This window comes from Halichoerus grypus, chromosome 6 (assembly GCF_964656455.1).
Source record: "Halichoerus grypus chromosome 6, mHalGry1.hap1.1, whole genome shotgun sequence".
Lineage (NCBI taxonomy): Eukaryota > Metazoa > Chordata > Mammalia > Carnivora > Phocidae > Halichoerus > Halichoerus grypus.
This window is the reverse complement of record NC_135717.1, coordinates 54,800,441-54,819,970: the sequence shown is the minus strand read 5'-3', so window position 1 is coordinate 54,819,970 and position 19,530 is coordinate 54,800,441. Positions and strand designations below refer to the sequence as shown.

Sequence of the window (19,530 nt, the reverse complement as noted above, 5' to 3'; positions counted from 1 at the left end):
CTCGGTGTTAAGGTTGAGGAAAGTTCAGGAATGATCTGCCGGAAGTGGGGTCCATGGGGAAGAGATTCCCGGAGGTGGGAGCTGCTGGAAGTCCTAGGACGTCAAAGAGGCTTGGAGAGGAGGCAGAGGGGCGCAGGATCACAAAGGTTTGTGAGCCACTGCATTTATAAACAGTCTTGCATAGTGCCACACAGGCTCTGCTAGGGATAGAATGAGTGTTTCCAAGAAGGACACATCTCAGGAGCCACTGGAGGATACTAAGCAAAGGAATGGCCTACTCCAACTTTGGTTCCAGCAGACACACTGTGTCTGTTGGGTCTCCTCGGCCGTGAGGCCCCCGGGAGCCCACTGCCGTAAGCCAGGTGAGGCAGGACAATGCCCAGGGCCAGAGCAACGACAGGACAGTGACAGGAAACTGTAGTGGTTGCACTTTGGAGATATTCTGAAAGTATATTTGAATGGCAATCTTAGCCTGGAAGCAAGCCATTGAAAATTAAATTGCTTTCATCTCCAACTGAGCTGTGAAAAGAAAGTAACAATTAGGGCTGCCCTTCACAATTTCCAAATTAGATGGACTGGATTTGTTATCAGCACCTTTTAGTGATCTAGAAAAAAAAAAAAGGTGCAGGGTGGGGGCAGGGTGGCTGAAGAAGAACTTGAGTCCAAAACATGGCATGTTGTCCCAATTGAGGAAGCCCACACTTTAGTAAAAACAACAACAAAAATCCCATGATGGCCTTTGGGATATGCGCAAACACATTTCTTTCAACAGATGGTGACACAACAAACACAACCTCCCCCCCCACACCCAGGGGAGCCACGCAATGCCTTATTGGGACCAGATGAACTCAGTGTGTGCCCTTCCTTTCCTCCGCTCTGCCCTGAATCCTTTCAGCTTTCCCCCAGTTCAACACTACGCCCTGCAGGGCACCGCCTCCTTCCTGGAAACACGTTCATTCCAGTCCATAGCAAAGCTCTGTGACAACATTTATAGGACCTTTTTTTTTTTTTTTCCACCATGTTAAGAAAAGAACAAGAACACTTGTGAGGAAAGGATCTCTTTTGTCTCCTGCTGATCAAAACAACATGGTAGTAACAAACACAGGAATTTTCCAGGGATAATTTGTTCTTTCCTGATGTTCTTAAAAAATTGCTACGCCCATTATTTCTTTTTTATTAGGCAGTATATTCTTAATTCTTTAGACTGCATCAAAAAAATACAGCCATTATCTTAATATTGCCATTCTTTTTTTTTAAGATTTATTTATTTATTTGAGAGAGAGAGAGAGCAGGGGCAGGGGAAGAGGGAGAGGAAGGGGGAAAGAATCTCAAGCAGACTCCCTGCTGAGCATGGAGCCTGCCATGGGGCTCAATCCCATGACCCTGAGATCGTGACTTGAGCCAAAATCAAGTCGGACACTTAACCGACTAGGCCAGCCAGGCGCCCCTTAATATTACCATTCTTAACGTGCCCATAGATTCTCAGTCTGTATGTAATTTGCCGTTCTTAGTTACTGTAATGCTATGTAAATTCAGGGCCCTATTATAAATAAGTAAGCTATAGAGGCCACTGAGCACCTTTCATCCCAAATACCGATAGACAACTCACATGAAGTCTGAGACTGCAATAATGAAGGTATAAATTTGCCATCATCTTTGCAGCACCTGTGTTTTGAGAAAAACTGCTTGATATTATTGGCCTTCAAATAGACACCTTGTGTGGCTAGGTTTATACTTGATCCCAAGATGGGGGCCTGAAAACCACCCCCAGTAGTGACAGCAATGTCCTCACCTCCCTGGGTGGGTATTCATCCCTGGGGAAGGTGCAGAACAACCCATCGGGGCAGAGACATAAACTATGAATTTGACTGTTTCAGATTATATATGTGTGTGTTTCAGTGTTTTACTCTATTTTTTGGTAAGAATCTACATTCCTGTTTATTAAGTGTGCATTTAATTAATTTCCATTATTTTTACAAGCAAGGTCATATTTCCACTTTATAAAAATATAAAATCATAATTTCAGAGTTATTTTCACCCAAAGAACTTTAATAAGATTGTCTAAAAACAACTGATTCATGAGGCAAAATTCAGTTATAGTTTTTAGTGTCATGGTCTGTAAGAAAAATCAGTCTGTATGATTATATTAAAAATAGCTATACTAGTCTGCTGCATTTTACTGAGTCAGTAGTAATGATTTATATATAATTTTACAGTCTATAATTCCTATATATTTTTTTACATTCACAAAACCCTTTTAGCTTTCCCAGCATTTATCAGTGATCAAGGAATCATCAGTGAGCATTAATCACCAGTAGAGTTCAGTATTAAAACTGAGATTTAATTCCCATATTTTACCCAAATTTCTAATTTTTCAATAGCCTTTTTTTTTAAGGCCTGCATCTTCTAAACCTTGGATCTGAGTGGATGCTATGCAGTGACTCAGAATAGGATTAAGAATATCACTTGACAGGGGCGCCTGGGTGGCTCAGTTGGTTAAGCGTCTGCCTTCGGTTCAGGTCATGATCCCAGGACCCTGGGATCGAGCCCCACGTAGGGCTTTCTACTGAGCGAGAAGCCTGCTTCTCCATCCCCACGCCCCCTGCTTGTGTTCCTGCTCTAGCTATCTCTCTCTCTCTCTGTCAAATAAATAAATAAAATCTTTAAAAAAAAAAGAATATCACTTGCATAGTTGATTGGTCATTGTTCAGAAGTTAGGACTCCATATATTCTGCGGGATTAAACCAGACTTTCCCTTCTCTGGCCAAGAGATAATTAAGAACTTTTGTGCATGAGGTTACCTAGTGAACATTCTTGGACAGTATTTGACATTTTCTCTCCCCACTATGCAACAAAAGCAAGGTCCCTGCAAATGCTCAAAAATCTTGACATCGGGGATGGGGGGGGGGGGAGAAAAGACAATGTCATTAAGTAATGTTGACCAAATTAGTAAATGGGTGGATTTTCCCAATATTTTTTTAATTTTAAAAAAATCTCCAGGTATTGTGAGTGACCCCACAAGTTAAGACCAAACGGTGGTGTCCGTGCTGGTTGCTGGTTGATACTGTCAAGCTGAGGACTGTTTTGAAAATATAAACAAGCTGGTGAAATTAACTTTAGTTTAGTTATCTTAAGATAGCCAGAGCCATAAACTCTGCCAATGTAAACTGTTAGGAATTTCTGGACAAACTTAACAAAGGGAGATGGAATTTTTCATCTTGAGCCTAAGCAAGCAAATTAAGGTTTTTTCGTTTGGCTTTTGAAACTTACAGTATTTATACTATTTCAGAAACTCATAGAATTACAATTTAATCGATTGGATTGTTTTTTTGCCTCTGCAGGGCCCAAAGGAGATAAATTTCAAGAGAATTTTAGCAGTTTGTTAACTTGAGAACATTTTAGAGAAAATTTATTTGAAAGGAATCAGCTTTGGGTAATTATGTTTTTGCCCCAGATTTAGCCTAAGTATGTGTTCTCTCATACAGGTTTTACTATTATGATTGAAATAAGTAGAAAATCCAGAAAACTAAAACAGAAAGAAGTTGTAAATTGAAATCGATTTCTGTAATGTAAATGATCAGCTATGTTAGTTCTTGTCCACCATAAAAAAATTCAGCTGATAAGATATCAACTCTAGTATAAAGTCTGCTAATCTGCATTCTGTTAATAAATAACCATGTTCCAAAAATTAATTATGAGCATTAGCATGCAGTATCTACTACTGGGAAAAAAGAAATATAGAAAAGTTTATATGTGAAACCAACACATTAACACCATTTGACTCAGAAAACTTGAATCTAGATTCTCCATATTGAATATTCTTATTGCTGGGTCCTCTCTTTCTCTCTCATTCTTTATCACTATTTATGCTTTGCTTTTCAGGAAAATAGTGTTTCTGTCTCAAACAATATGTGAAGGAAGAGAGATTGAGCCTTGCATTATATTATATTATCAGGGCAGATTTACACATAAAAAGAGACACAAAACCTGTGTGTATGTTACCCAAAGATGTTAAAGAAAATTGTGATTAAATATTACACATTTTGGATAAAATGAAACTTAGTGTATATATCCTTTGTTGAAGTGCCTTTACATAATAACTCAGATCTCATCCAAACCCCCAACATGACCTAAATAGAAAGGATGGATTTTACTGAAAACCTCGTCATTAATAATAATAATATTTCTTCATCATTAATTTTTTGAGATTACAAAACCATACAGGCTGGGTATATATATATATATATATATATATATATATATATATGAGAATATATATAATATTCCCTTAGAATGGTACCCAACCTATTACACAACTATGTATCAGAAAGTCAATGAAAAATACCTTTACTAATAAAATATTTTAAAACTTTAAACTTGGATTGGACACATTCAAAACCAGGATTTGGCAAACTAATTTTGAAACAGTCCAATAGCACACATAGCCTACTGCAATGGTTTTTCAGGGATTTTTTTTGTTTTTTTTGTTTTTTTTTTTTTTGCTTGTGGTCCATAATAAGAAATACATTTGACATTGCAACCCGGCACACACACATAGAACTGAAACAAAAGTTTCAGGGAACAATATTTACCCTCACATAATGTATTCATTCTATTTTCTGTTCTTTTCTATTTCATTTTTTAAAATTGCTTTTCAAGACCCACTGAATTGATTTCACAATCCACTAATGTGTTGCAAACCAAGGTTTAAAAACAGCAGCCTAAACAATAATATATATTGTGGCTCTTAAGTAGTATTGCTATAATAAAATAATATTGACACTAAGTGCAAAGTATTCTATAAGGCACATTGTACCAATTAAATCCAAGAGTTATTGTCTTTCAACCTTATGGGAAACACAATTATAAATGAAAAACAAATGTCTTTCTCTGTTTTTATGGCATTTAGAACATTTTAGAAGACTTACACTTAAATATCTGGGGAAATATATTTCTAACAAAATAAATCAATGCTGTCATAATCCTCCAAGAATCCAAAATTTCCGTGGACGTGCTAGGCTCTCACAATAATGGGTCGAGTAATTTTCCATTCCTAGAACTCCGTGTTGGCAGTGAGAAATGTAGAGAGCAAACCATGTCAGTCCTGAATCATGTTTGCACCCTCGGGGACCAATTATATGGCTTGTTCCTTCTTTATAGAAGGAGAAAATGCCCCATTCCATCTCTACAATAGAGACCAGCAATTTCAGACATCTTTGAAGTACAAGGCAGCAACACACACAATTAGGTGTTTAACAAATGCCTCTTGACACTGGCAATAATTATAACAGAAGGAGAAGCAACCGGGTTCCTGTGAGAGGAAGGCCAGGGGCGTAAATAACTCCAATCCTTGCTCTCCTCTGGTCCTGGAGCACAGCAGGATGGCAAGCAATGGGACTTTTTTTTTTTTAATCAAGTTACTTGTAAGATTTTTAAGAAAATGTTTTACCTAAGCATAGCAATCCAACTTAGGTTCTGGAAGTTGAGATCAAAATAATGGCCATTCCTATTTTCCCAGCCCTCTACGCACCTCCGGGAATGCACTTGTCATGATGAGCCCTAGGTGGTGGATAGAAGTGTTGAATCACTATATTGTACACCTGAAACTAATATAGCACTGTATGTTACCAATATTGGAATTAAGATAAAATTTTTAAAAAAGAACAGAAAAAAAATAACCATTCCTCAGGTCTATCTATAACCGCCCTTTCCTTATTACAAGTTGGCCAAGTAACACTTAAAGTGTTTCTAGCTAGAAACCATGTGTTAGGTCTCCTGCTGTGGGAGACAAGTAAGAGGCTATTAGAAGTAGCTAGCAGCCCCAGATGATCCCAAAGTCACATTTCACCGTGTTTCTGGCTCCTACAAGGTAGGAGAGGGAGAAGGGGGATACATTTTGCTTTTTTAACGGGAGCTCTTTCTGCTTACATTGCTACGATGTAAAAATATTGTGTGTTCCCTTCAACACCTGGGCCAGTGCCTTCATAATACCTGTCATGTATTAAATACTGTAGTATGACCTGTCTGTATGTGTGTGCGTGCACATTTGCAAAGAGAGACACACAAAGAGAGACAGAGATGGAGACAGAGACCAAGGGAGATCTTCAGTGATGTATCCAATAAAGTAGCCTATTTCTACGTTCACATTTTTTCGGTAATGTAACTTGTTCAATAGGACACAACTGGTTACTAAAAGAGCCAGGTTTTAAATCTAAATCAGTATAACGTCAAAACTCATGCTTTTCTCATACGTCTGGACTCAATTTACTTTTCCAGTTATCTTTATTTTTTTTTTGTAGGCTGTATTTTTTAGAGCAGTAGGGTTTATGGAAAACTTGAGCAGGAATTACAGAGAGTTCACATATATTCCCTCCTCCTCCCCTCCACCATTGGTTTCTACTATTACTACCATCTTGAGTTGGTGTGGTACGTTTGTTACAATCGATCCACCCATATTGATATATTATTAACAAAAGTGCACAGCTTACATTATGGTCCACTCTTCCTTTTATACATTCTGTGGGTTTTTCCAAATGCATAATATCAGGTATCCATGTACAGTATCATGCAGAATATCTTCATTGCCCTAAAAACACCCTGTGCTCCATCTATTCATCTCTCTCCCCTCCCCTCATTCCCTCCAACTACTGATCTGTTTAGTTTTGTCTTTTCCAGAACGTTATAAACTTGGAATCCTTCAGTATGTAGACTTTTAAGACTAGCTTCTGTCACTTAGCAAAAAGGGGTTTAAAGTTCCTCCCTGTCATTTTGTGGATTATTTGTTCATTTCTTTTTATTGCTGAGTAATATTCTGTTATATAATGTCGCACAGTTTATTTATCCATTCATCTACTGAAGGATATCTCGGTTGCTTCCAGTTTTTGGCAATTGCAAGTTTTTGTGTGGACGTAAGTTTTCAACTCATTTGTGTAACTACCTAGGAGTGTGATTATGGTCTTATACGGTAAACCTGTGTTTAGTTTTGTAAGAAACTGCCATACAGTCTTCCCAAGCGACTGGACCATTTTGCCTCTTCACCAGCAGTGAATGAGAGTTCCTGTGGCTCCACATCCTTGCCAGCATTTGGTGCTGTCAGCATTTTGGATACTAGCCATTCCAATAGATTTTTAGCGATATCTCGTTTTAATTTCCAATTCTCTAATGACATATGATATTGAGAATCTTTTTTTTTTTTTTTAAAGATTTTATTTATTTGACAGAGAGAGACACAGCGAGAGAGGGAACACAAGCAGGGGGAGTGGGAGAGGGAGAAGCAGGCTTCCCGCCAAGCAGGGAGCCCGATGCGGGGCTCGATCCCAGAACCCTGGGATCATGACCTGAGCCGAAGGCAGACGCTTAACGACTGAGCCACCCAGGCGCCCCGAGAATCTTTTTATATGCTTATTTGCTATCCGTAAATCTTCTTTGATGAGGTGTCTGTTCAAATCTTTGCCCAGTTTTTAATTGGGTTGTTTTCTTATTGCTCCTAACATATATTATATATATTTAACATTGATTATGTATAACAATGATAATATATGTTATGTAATATATAATAGTATCATATTTTATATGTTACTGTTATGTATTATTATTATTGCTATTTCATATTATTAAGTTTTAAGAATTCTTTGCATGCTTTGCTTTTCCAATTAAAATCATTGGCATCCCTCTAGCACGGAGCCCACCTGGACCACTCACTGGCCCTGACTCCACTCGGAGATGCTTGCTTTGGGCTCAGAACCCTGCCACCTGGCAAGCCTGCCTCCAGAACAACCTGTCAGAATCCCACCCAGGTGCAATGCCATCTCCTCCAAGAGGCTTCCCTAACTCTCTCGAAGTTCCAGTTCTCTCTCTAGGATTCATTTTGGATTATTCATATGCTTTTTTTCACCCTGCCTTGTCTGTAGGTAAATGAGTGGCAATTTGACCTCTCTTGTACATTTCTTAGGAACAGGGTTGACCTAATAGTCATTATATTCCTTGACTCACTTATCACAGTATCTTAAATACAATTGTTACACAGAATGTCTCTTGAATCATACAGGGAAATGGAGACTAGATGACCACTACAGGGAAGGCAAGAAGTTGGAGAGAAAGGCAGGTCAGAGTGTTGTTGGAGTGTCTGGCAGATGTCTCAGACCTTAAAGGAGGTTTTGTGTTCTCAGTAACTGTCCCACCTCGTCCCTGCCTTTTAGATGAATGGTAATATTTTTAGTTTAGTTGGCAAGTTTCTGCATGTTACCTAATCTATATAGGCATAAAAGTCAAGTGCAGATTTCTATTTATGCATGAGATCACTCTTCAGATTGTTGCATCTCCCAAGATAGGGGTGTCTGCAGAGGTCATTAGTGTCGATCAATTAAATTATGAATTTTGGTTGATGTGACTTTTTCCAAAATTTCTAAAATAAAAATGATACATGCATACGTTTTTAAGAACTCAAATAGCTTAGAAGGCTCTGTTCTATTCCTCTTCGTGCCCATTGGCTCTGGGAAGAAAACACCTTTACCCACTTGGATTTTGTTCTCCTGGTGGTTATAATTTATCTCTAAATAACTTGCATAGGCATTTGTTTCTTGAATTTTTTTCAACCTTAAAAATTATCTACTGGTTTCCCGCTATAATATCTACATTTATAAAGAATAACTATCAAGTCTTATTTGGGAGGAAAATTTACTTTCTATATTTCTAGGCAGTCCCACAACCCTCTCTGGCCTCTGTTTTATTTAAATGAAGGTAACAAGAGGACAGAAGGAGGCAAAATTTATTTTAAACCTTATTCCTGAAAGAAAACTTCATAATTTAAGGGTATAGTTCTATTGTTGTAGACAAACTCCAATCCACTTTGAGAAAAATCTTTTTTGATATGTTTTACTTGTATAGCTACATTTTCCAGAAATGCACTAAGAAGCTTTTGAAAATGGTGAAGTATCTGTGGTTTTCTTAAAGTAGTCATTGTAACATAGTTTAAAAGTTCAGTGTATGGGCGCCCAGGTGGCTCAGCCAGTTAGGCATCCAGCTCTTGGTTTTGGCTCAGGTCATGATCTCAGGGTGGTGAGATCGAGCCCCACGTCAGGCTCCCCCACTCAGTGTGGAGTCTGCTTCCCCTCTCCCTCTGCCCCTCCTCCCACTTGTACACACACTCTCTCTCTCAAATAAATAAATCTTTTTTTATAAAAAAAGTTCAGTGTAACAATGAACCTACAATGTTCTTACAACATTCTATCCCAGAGACAGCAATGAAAGAAATACAGTGATTGTAAAATACTCATTTTCCTGGGAAAGGAAAAATACCAAGGAAATATACTGATCTAGTTGATTAAAAGTGTACCCCAAAGAATCTCAGGTCTGTCAGTGCTCTGACCTCTCTCTTTGTTCCGTACAGAATGGATGACGTACTGATCGGGGCACCTCTCTTTATGGAACGTGAATTTGAGAGCAGCCCTAGAGAAGTAGGGCAAGTTTACCTGTATTTGCAAGTGAGCGCGCTTGTCTTCAGGGACCCGCAGATCCTTGCAGGAACCGAGGTTTTCGGGAGATTTGGTAGTGCTGTGGCACACTTAGGAGACCTGAACCAAGATGGATACAATGGTAATTGACACCAATACATGGAAATTGTTTATTTGCCATAATTCATGTTACCGGTACATGAAGGAAACAATGACATCTTAAAGTATTTACAGTGGTGTGTGTGGTACGGTTACTATTACTGGTTTTTAATGAAGTATCAAAACCCTCAAGGCAGTTTAAAATTTATATATGCAGCTCTAAATAAAGGCAGCAATTATTTTTTAAAGTGATATTTGGATTTAGTGACTCAAAGAAAACTAGAGAACCTTCTGTTATGTACAGAGTCAAGACAAATAAATACATGTCGATATATGGACAAGTATATTGCCTTGTGATTAACCCACATGGACTATGTATAGGTTATGCTGAATTTTAATTGGTCTGTAAACTTTAGCTTAAGGGCAACTTCAATGTTTGCAATAAAGTAGTGTTAAATTTTTAGTTTAGGATTATGATTCTTTAAGCTAAGAATTTGTGAATGCCTTGCAAGTACCTTCTCAGAAAAACATGCAAGCTCACACAAAGTTTTGCATACGTGTTCGGGACTTTTAAATTAAGAAGCAAGGTATAATGGGTTTCTTAAAGTTCAAGGGAGTAACAGGAATTTGCTCCAGCAAAATAGCCTAGGGAGTGTTTGCATCAGATCAGTATTCATTAGTGCTTTTGGCATTTTATGTTTTCTTTGAAAAAAGACATCCCAGAAATGTATGGTTAGTAATTTTTAAAGTGCCATAAAACATAAATGTATATTAAAAGTTCATGGTTCCAGGAAAATAATAAAAAAGAGACAAGTTCATCTTTAACTGATATGCTGCTTTCAGAAACTGCCCTATCCCTGAGCACCAAGCGAAATAAATAATGCTAAATTATCTATCAAGTCATCTTTTCCACCATATTTTCCTCTATTTGTCTTTTTTCTCAAACCCTTCATGATATTTTTGAAAGCTAAGAGAAACATTTTTAATGACATTAAGGGGGTTCTGCCTTTCTGAGCCTCACTGCTTTTGAGTATAAAGTGGGCAAAATAATTCCAAACTGGGAGGAAACACAGGACAGATGTGAACTGACTTAGAGGAGGTGAAGGAAGGGCCCCTTTGCACCTGTCACATGATGATATCTTTAATTTCCACCATGATCTGAGATTTGAGATATTTATCTTTACCTGTTAAATGAAACTGGAATTATGATCCTCATTATGTAGTAAAATCAATTCATGATTTACTTAGTCTTACCAGACTTACTTTGGAGCAAAGAGAAATAAACGACAAAGTGAGGACACATAACTGTCGTCCACTGGGGTGAGCTATTATGTTATTGTGTTCTTAGTGCTCTTTTTTATGTAAAACTCAGTCTTTGTGTGTATTGTTTAAAACAATCCTGAAGAGCACAATGTGTGGAAGTTACTTTTCATTAAGTGCTCTATTTAAGTGGGAGTCAGGGGATAGGGTTCTTTCTAGGTTCCCCAATGTCCTCTACTGTAAAATGCATCCTGCCTCCCTCATGGGACAATGTAATCATTACATTATATAATCTTTGTACAAGAGATTGTTTATTTCTTTTGACAAGAAACTCATAAGTACCTTGCAAAGGTGCCTCCCCTGTTTTATCCAGTCTACTGATGTGACCCAGCCCTCCCTGTTTCTCGCTAAGTTCCCGTGTAGACCACGCTCTCCCTGCTCCTCCAATGGGCCCAGCTTTTTCGACCTTTCGACCTTGGCACACCAGTTCTTTCTGCCTGGAGTGCTCTTCCCTCTGATTTCACACAGTTGGTTCCATTTTGTCCCCAGCTTTCACTTTCAACACGAGCCTTAGCAACACCCTGTCCAATCACCGAATCTAGAAATAACCACCACTCTCCATTACATTAATATTTTTGATTCTTCTGCATAGAATGTGTCACTTTCCATCTTTTTCATTTTATTTTATTATGTTATGTTAATCAGCAAACATTACATCATTAGTTTTCGATGTAGCGTTCCATGATTCATTGTTTGTGCATAACACCCAGTGCTCCATGCAGAACGTGCCCTCTTTAATACCCATCACCAGGCTAACCCATCCCCCACCCCCCTCCCCTCTAGAACCCTCAGTTTGTTTCTCAAAGTCCATCGTCTCTCATGGTTCCTCTCCATCTTTTCTTGATTGTCTCTCTATTCAAATTGTCTACTACCTGCACTAGAACATACACTCTAAAAGCAGCATCTGGTTTGCTGTCATACGCACTGCATCCAACATACAGCGGTCACTCGATAAATACTTGCTGGATGGATAAAAGACTTCAAATAATTTATGGTTGCTGCAGCATTACAAAATTTTCCTGGAAAACTTAATGAGCCCTTTGGATTCTAGGTTACTAGAAGGATTCTAGGTTAAGACTGCACTTAATTCTATCTCTAAAACCTTCTTTCCTTAAAAAACATGTTCCTGTGTCCCCATTTGCAGACATTGCCATCGGAGCCCCCTTTGCAGGCAAGGATCAAAGAGGCAAAGTGCTCATTTACAACGGGAACAAGGATGGCTTAAACACCAAGCCTTCCCAAACTCTGCAGGGAGTGTGGGCCTCACAGACCATCCCTTCGGGCTTCGGCTTTACTCTAAGAGGAGACTCAGACATAGACAAGAATGATTACCCAGGTAAGGGTTTCTTTCCTCTCCCGCCAGAGAGCCCACTTCCTAGAAAGAAGCCCATTCTCAGGACGGTGCATCACATGCAAGCTTTTCCCTTGTAAAGGCAAAGGCCCAGCTTAACCATGGACAGCCCAGGGCTTTTGTGCATGATTCCTGAGTGACTTTCACGAGCATTTAAAGGCAGATAAAGGGATGCCTGAGTGGCTCAGTCAGTTAAGCGTCTGCCTTCAGCTCAGGTCATGATCCCAGGGTCCTGGGATCGAGCCCCACCTCAGGCTCCCTGCTCCGCGGGGAGCCTGCTTCTCCCTCTCCCTCTGCGCCACCCCTGCTTGTGCTCTCTGGCTCTATCTCTCTGTCAAATAAATAAATAAAATTTTTAAAAAATAAAGGCAGATAAAATAACCCCTCCTTTTCCCACCAGGAAACAAAATATTTTTCTTCTCAATTATTTTCCTCACTTCTTACTACTATTCTTATTTCATAGGGCCATTTTGTTTTGTTTTGTTTTGCCGGGGCATGATAGTGGATATTTATTGGGATCCTTGCACAGTCCACGAATCACCCCCTACTTTCTTTGGAAAATGTCACCCTTTACCTCAGGGCCTATAAGATTCCTTTCCTTAGGATTTGGGACTGAGAAAAATTGTAGGTAGTCTCTTTGAGTGGATAAAACTGCAATATGCTAACTCTGGAGCTGAAACACTACTGGTCCTCACTGCCTGCCACCTATCCACTTCTGGGCACACTGCTATGAAACCTACCTATGTTAATGGCGCGGTGCATATGTTGCCCCATTGGTTAGATAGCAGCAAGTATTCTTTACATGTTTTTGATACAAGCCAGCTGCCTTTTGCAGGAAGAAAGAAAAAGGTTGATTGTGATGTTTGATGTATATTTATTGTGAATTACAGCTGTTTCATCTGCCAGACTGACTAGAAATCAGGTCACCTAGTACCTGAAATAACCAAAAGCACAGACATGTAAAAGGTGGTTTGATTTACATTTACTCTTTGTCACATGATCTCTTCTGCAAGTTACAGATGTTCTGTATTTGAGCAGGACCAGACACTTAGTTTCCTTGTCTTAGGGAAAAAGAATTCTACCAAAAAGCAGACATGGGACCAATTATATTGCTAACATTATTGCAATTATAGCAATTATTACTACTATGCCATCTACTGCATAGAAGATAGATACAGCTCATATCCACTAGAATATTATTTTTTAATATTTCTCATGCACACATACATACACTCACACTTATATGTACATACATGTGTATGTATGCGTGTGTATTTTTTGTGTATGTATGTGTGCCCCAAGAGAGTTTATAGGGTAAGGTTAGATGACACTCCACTTCCTTCTTTTTGGGAAATATCAAACCAGTGTAAAAATAACCTATTAAAGTTAGCAGTGTGGCTGGGAACAGGGGAAGGGAAATAAGACTGCCCAGGTTAAGATTCCCATCCATCACAGATGGGCTGTGTGGCAATGGACAAATTACTTGATTTCTCTGAGCTTCCATTTCCTTACCTGATATTATGGAGCTAACAATACTTCCTTCACTGCGTTATGTGTGTTTGCACTTTCTAAGTTGGGAAAAGATTTTTTACAAAATGTTATGAAATGGCTTAGAACAAAAAAGGAAATCCATTTGATTGACATGAACAGACTCAAAGCTACTTTACTTCACAGACATATTGGGCCATATAAAGTGTTGAAAAGCCGCATTCTTGGATTCTGGAGATGGACAAAATGGGTTTCAAAATGGACTCCACAGTTTCCTAGCTGTATAAGCATAAGACAATTTCCCAATCTCTCTTCAGTCTCCTTATCTGTGAAATTAGGTATAGGAAGTTGGTATAAAGACAAAATGGCATTGTTGCTATAATATGAAATGAGATGATGTGTTTAAGTTAAAATGGGATTACATAGAACATAATTTAAAAAATGGCAGCCTTCCAATCAAGTTTTAAAACAAGACTGTATTTTGGAGGTATTCTTTTCTTACACACACTAGTTGACATTATTTTCTTTTGCTTATTTAATTTCCATGGCCCCCATTCTTAATTTACAACACCGTATTTGCTTCTCCCAGACCAGATGAACACTGATATTGGAGACTCTGTTGGGTTGAGATGCACTCATGAAATTCCTGTTGCTGGACCCTCCCTAGAGGCTTCTGATATCAGGAGGTTATTGCCCTGCTATGATGTAGTTCCACCACTCACCCCATCCAACCTCCCACCCCTAAGTGGGAGATGAGGCATAAGGGACTTCTCCCATTTCTCACTACTGTGATTTACTGGGTGCCAAGAATGGAAAATGTTCTTCCTTCTTAAGCCCTTAGGCAGTTGAGGGCATTTACTGGACCTGAGCTAGGTGATAACGATGGCAACTGAAAGGAAAGAACTAAGGTAATAATGTAAATGAACAATAGTCAAGACTTGGTAATGACTTGCCGTGATGGAAGGTAGAGAAGGTGGAGTGAGTAAGGAAGAGATGCTAAGGATGACTCTGGAATTTTGATCCAGAGTACGTGAGAAAAGTATGGTAGAATGGAGAGACATGGGGAGATTTTGTTATAGAAATATAGAGATTCTATTATAGAAATAATATTTGGAATAATTTTCCTAAATCTAGTTTAAACACTCAGTATTTGTTTCCATTTTTTACCGTGCATATTGTCATTGGTACACATACAAAAATAGGAGTCATGAGTATATTCATTTCTGGCACCAAAATTCTTTTTCCTATTTAAAATATGGACGTATTCAGGTCTCTGTGTTGGTGCTGATTGGAAAATGAGGGTTGGCCAAAGGAGTATCTTGTATACATTAATTGAGTGAAAGCATTTCAGAGAAGAAACAGCTGTGATAGTCAGAAATCCCTACAATTCAATGTTCTAGCCTAATCCTGTGAAACATGATTGTATAACAAGACCATTTGCTAAATGCATAGCCCAGATATTGGAGGGTGGAGGAGGGGAAGTGCAGGTTTTGTTGACACACAGAAATCTTGCAGGCAATAAAAACTGGGGAAATACATGGGCTGAATGCCAAGATTATCATTGTTTTCTTCAGGCCCGTAATGTCTGATGATTATAACATGAAGCCATCTCAGACAATTATACCAAATGAAAAATAAATGACTCATTATCTGTTTTAATGAGTGCTGTGTGTGTGTGTGTGTGTGTGCGCGCATGTGCATGTGTGTATGTGTGTGTGTGTGTGTGTGTGTAAGCAAACAACTGAGCAAGAAAGAACCTACACATAAGAAGAAATAAAAGGGTGGCTTTAACCAAGGGAACAATGCATAATCAAACATTGAGCTCCTTGAAATTGATTTGAAGTTTAGATGAACTAAATTCAAATCTTATAGTCAAAGTTTCTTTCTACTTCTCAAACTGATACTCAAGTTTTCCTGAAAAGTAAAACATGATACTTAAGTTTTCCTGAAAAGCAAAACATGATCCTTACTGAGCAAGATTTTCATAATTTCATTATAAACACATTAGAAATTAGTATATAACCTTTCTTATAAAATATCTTATGAATTAGATTAAATGGAATTAATTAAGTCAACTGACAGAGTTCCTGGACTTGAATCCAGGTCATAAAGTGGAAGTAAAAGTGAATGGAGAGATAAAACCCATGAGTTCTAGAACCATCTCTCCCAAGATAATGTTCCTTTAGTAACTCAGCTTCTCTGGGCCTGACATTATTCCCCTGAATGTGACATGATGCATGGAAAGCTTCTCCAAGGGTCTTTTTGAACTCCATGCTCCTCTGATCCTAAAATCCAAAATCTAGACTTACTGCTTTCCAGATAAAGATACTACCAAAAAAAGAGAACTATAAGCCAATATCTCTGAAGAAGATAGATGCAAAAATCCCCCCAAAAATATTAGCAAACTGAATCCAATAATACATTAAAAAAATCATTCACCATGATCAAGTGGGATTTATTTATGCAAGGGTGGTTTAATATTCCTAAGTCAATTAAAATGATGTATCAGTCAATAAGAGAAAGGATAAAAACCATCTGATCATTCCAATAAATGCAGAAAAAGCATTTGACAAAGTACAACATCCAGTCATGATGAAAACCCTAAACCAAGTAGTTTTAGAGAGATCATACCTCAACATAATAAAGGCCATACATGAAAAACCCACAGCTAACATTATACTCAATGGTGAAAAACAGAGCCTTTCCCCTAAGCTCAGGAACAAGACAAGGATGTCCATTCTCACAACTTTTATTCAACACAGGACTGGAAGTCCTAACCACAGCAATCAGAAAACAGAAAGAAATAAAAGGCATCCAAACTGGTAAGAAATAAGTAACACTGTCACTATTTACAGATGACGTGATATTATATACAGAAAACTCTAAAGACTCCACCAAAACACTACTAGAATGACAAATGAATTCAGTAAGGTTTCAGGATACAAAATCAATGTGCAGAAATCTGTTGCATTTCTATACACTAAGAATGAGCAGCAGAAAGAGAAATTAAGGAAACAATCCTTTTTACAGCTGCATTAAAAACAGTAAAATACCTAGGAATGAACTTAAACAAGAAGGCGAAAAGCCTGTACTCTGAAAACTATAAAACATTGATGAAAGAAATTGAAGATGACACAAAGAATTGGGAAGACATTCCATGCTCATGGATTGGAAGAACAAATATTGTTAAAATGTTCCTACTACCCACAGCAATCTATAGATTCAATGCAATCTCTTTCAAAATACCACCAGCATTTTTCACAGAACTAGAACAAATAATCTTAAAATTTTGTGATTCCATACAAATAATCTTAAAATTTGTATGGAACCATGAAAGACCCCAAATAACCAAAACAATCTTGAAAAAGAAGAATAAGACTGGAAGAATCACAATCCCAGATATCAAGTTATATTACAAAGCTATAGAAATCTAAACAGTATTGGTACTGGGACAAAAATAGACACATAGGCCAATGGAACAGAATAGAGAGACCAGAAATAAACCCACGATTATATGGTCAATTAATCTTCAAAAAAGGAGTCAAGAATATCCAATGGGAAAAAGATAGTCTCTTCAACAAATGGTGTTGAGAAAACTGAACACTTACGTGCAAAAGAATGAAACTGGAGCACTTTCTTTTTTTTTTTTTTAAGATTTTTATTTATTTATTTGAGAGAGAGAGAACAAGCAGGGAAGAGGGGCAGAGGGAGAGGGAGAAGTGGACTCCCCGCTGAGCAGGGAGCCCGACATGGGACTCAATCCCACGACCCTGGGATCATGACCTGAGCCAAAGGCAGATGCTTAACCGACTGAGCCCATCTGGAGCGCTTTCCTATACCACACACAAAAACAAACTCAAAATGGCTCAAGGATCTAAATGTGAGACCTGAAACAATAAAAATTCTAGAAGAGAGCACAGGCAGTCATTTCTCTAACATAAGCCATAGCAACATTTTTCTAGATATGTCTCCTGAGGCAAGGGAAACAAAAGCAAAAATAAATTATTGGGACTACATCAAAATAAAAGGCTTCTGCACAGCAAAGGAAACCATCAACAAAACTGAAAGACAATATACTGAGTGGGAGAAGATATTTGCAAATTATATATCTGATAAAGGGTTAATATCCAAAATATAGAAAGAACTTCTATAACTCAACACCAAAAAACAAATAATCCAATTAAAAATGGTCAGAAGACATGAGCAGAGATTTCTCCAAAGAGACCATACATATGGCCAACAGACACATGAAAAGATGCTCAGCATCACTCATCATCAGGGAAATGCAAAGCAAAACAATGAGGAGATATCACCTCACACCTATCAGAATGTCTAAAATCAAAACACAAGAAACAACAAGTGTTGGTGAGAATGTAGACAAAGAGGAACTCTCGTGCATTGTTGGTGGGAATGCAAACTGGTACAGCCACTGGGGAAGCTTCCTATAAAAATTAAAATTAGAATTACCATATGATCCCATCATTTCACTACTGGATATTTACCCAAAGAATATAAAAACACTAATTCAAAAAGATATATGCACGCTTATGTTTACTGCAGCATTATTTCAATAGCCAAACTATAGAAGCAGCCCAGTGTCCATCAATAGATGAATGGATAAATAAGAAGTGCTATGTATATACAATAGATTATTAGCCATAAAAAGGAATGAAATCTTGTCATTTGCAAATACATGGATGGATCTAGAGAGTATAATGCTAAGTGAAATGTCAGTCAGAGAAAGACAAATACCATATGATTTCACTCACATGTGGAATTTAAGAAACAAAACAAATGAGCAATGAGAAAAAGAAACAAAACAAACAGACTCTTAACTATAAAGAACAAACTAATGGTTACCAGAAGGGAGTTGGATGGGGGGATGGGTGAAATAGGTGAAGGAGATTAAGAGTACTCTTATCATGATGAGCACTGAGTAATGAATAGAATTGTGGAATCACTATATTGTACACCTGGAACTAATATAACACTGTAAATTAAATATACTGGAATTAAAATAAAAAATAAAAAAATTAAAGAAAAAGGATGTTTTTTCTACCCATTCATTTATTCAGTTTTTTTATATGTGTACGAACTCATGGATATTTATTTTATTTTAAGGGCTATAATCCATTATAATATTTGTTTATATTTGTTGCCTAATGTGTTCTGTATCTGCCATTGGGAACACTTTCCAGTTCATTCCTATGTTCTCTTAATATTTCCCATCCTTTTATGAGCATTTCCTTGCTTTATAACATCACAATATGCTCTTAGCTCATTTTGTATTTTCCGTGCGCCAGCCTGAAATCAACCATTCTTTAAAGACCTACAGTTTCTTTATTGAATAACAATATTTAGAAATCAAGATCTAGACACTAGGTTTTATCATGGCAGCCGTGGCATCAAGACTTGTAATGCACTTCTATAGATTGCTGGGGTGCCATATATTAACAGCTACGTTGCAAACCATCATTACTTGAAATCAACAAATTACATTTTCATTATTCAGCCTATATTTTGTAAGTCAACATTTTTCATTTTAGTTGTCAACAACAGGTATTTGGGTAACGTTAAGGTAGATAATATATATAAGCAGTTAACACTCTGAACAACATGCAGGAGCAATTATTAAATATTAGTTATAAATGACTACATTGATACTATTTTGACAGAATCCATGCCTTTAAGAAACAATGCAATCATGGAGATAATAAGGCATCCAACAATTAACTGTAGTACAAGACAGCATATGAGAAGAATTTTAAGAGGTAAAAAAGAATAATAATGAATGAGTTAAAAAGAGAAGTTTCTGCTCGC

At 37.7% G+C, this 19,530-nt stretch overlaps 1 protein-coding gene across 1 annotated transcript in view; it reads left to right on the top strand.

Moving 5' to 3' along the window:
* Positions 1 to 19,530, top strand: part of ITGA8 (integrin subunit alpha 8) — a 179,612-nt gene that overhangs the window by 61,384 nt on the left and 98,698 nt on the right. The window contains exons 12-13 of the mRNA XM_036097039.2: positions 9,389 to 9,594; positions 12,016 to 12,207. Coding sequence (XP_035952932.1) covers positions 9,389 to 9,594; positions 12,016 to 12,207 — 398 coding nt within the window. The remainder of the gene's footprint in view (positions 1 to 9,388; positions 9,595 to 12,015; positions 12,208 to 19,530) is intronic.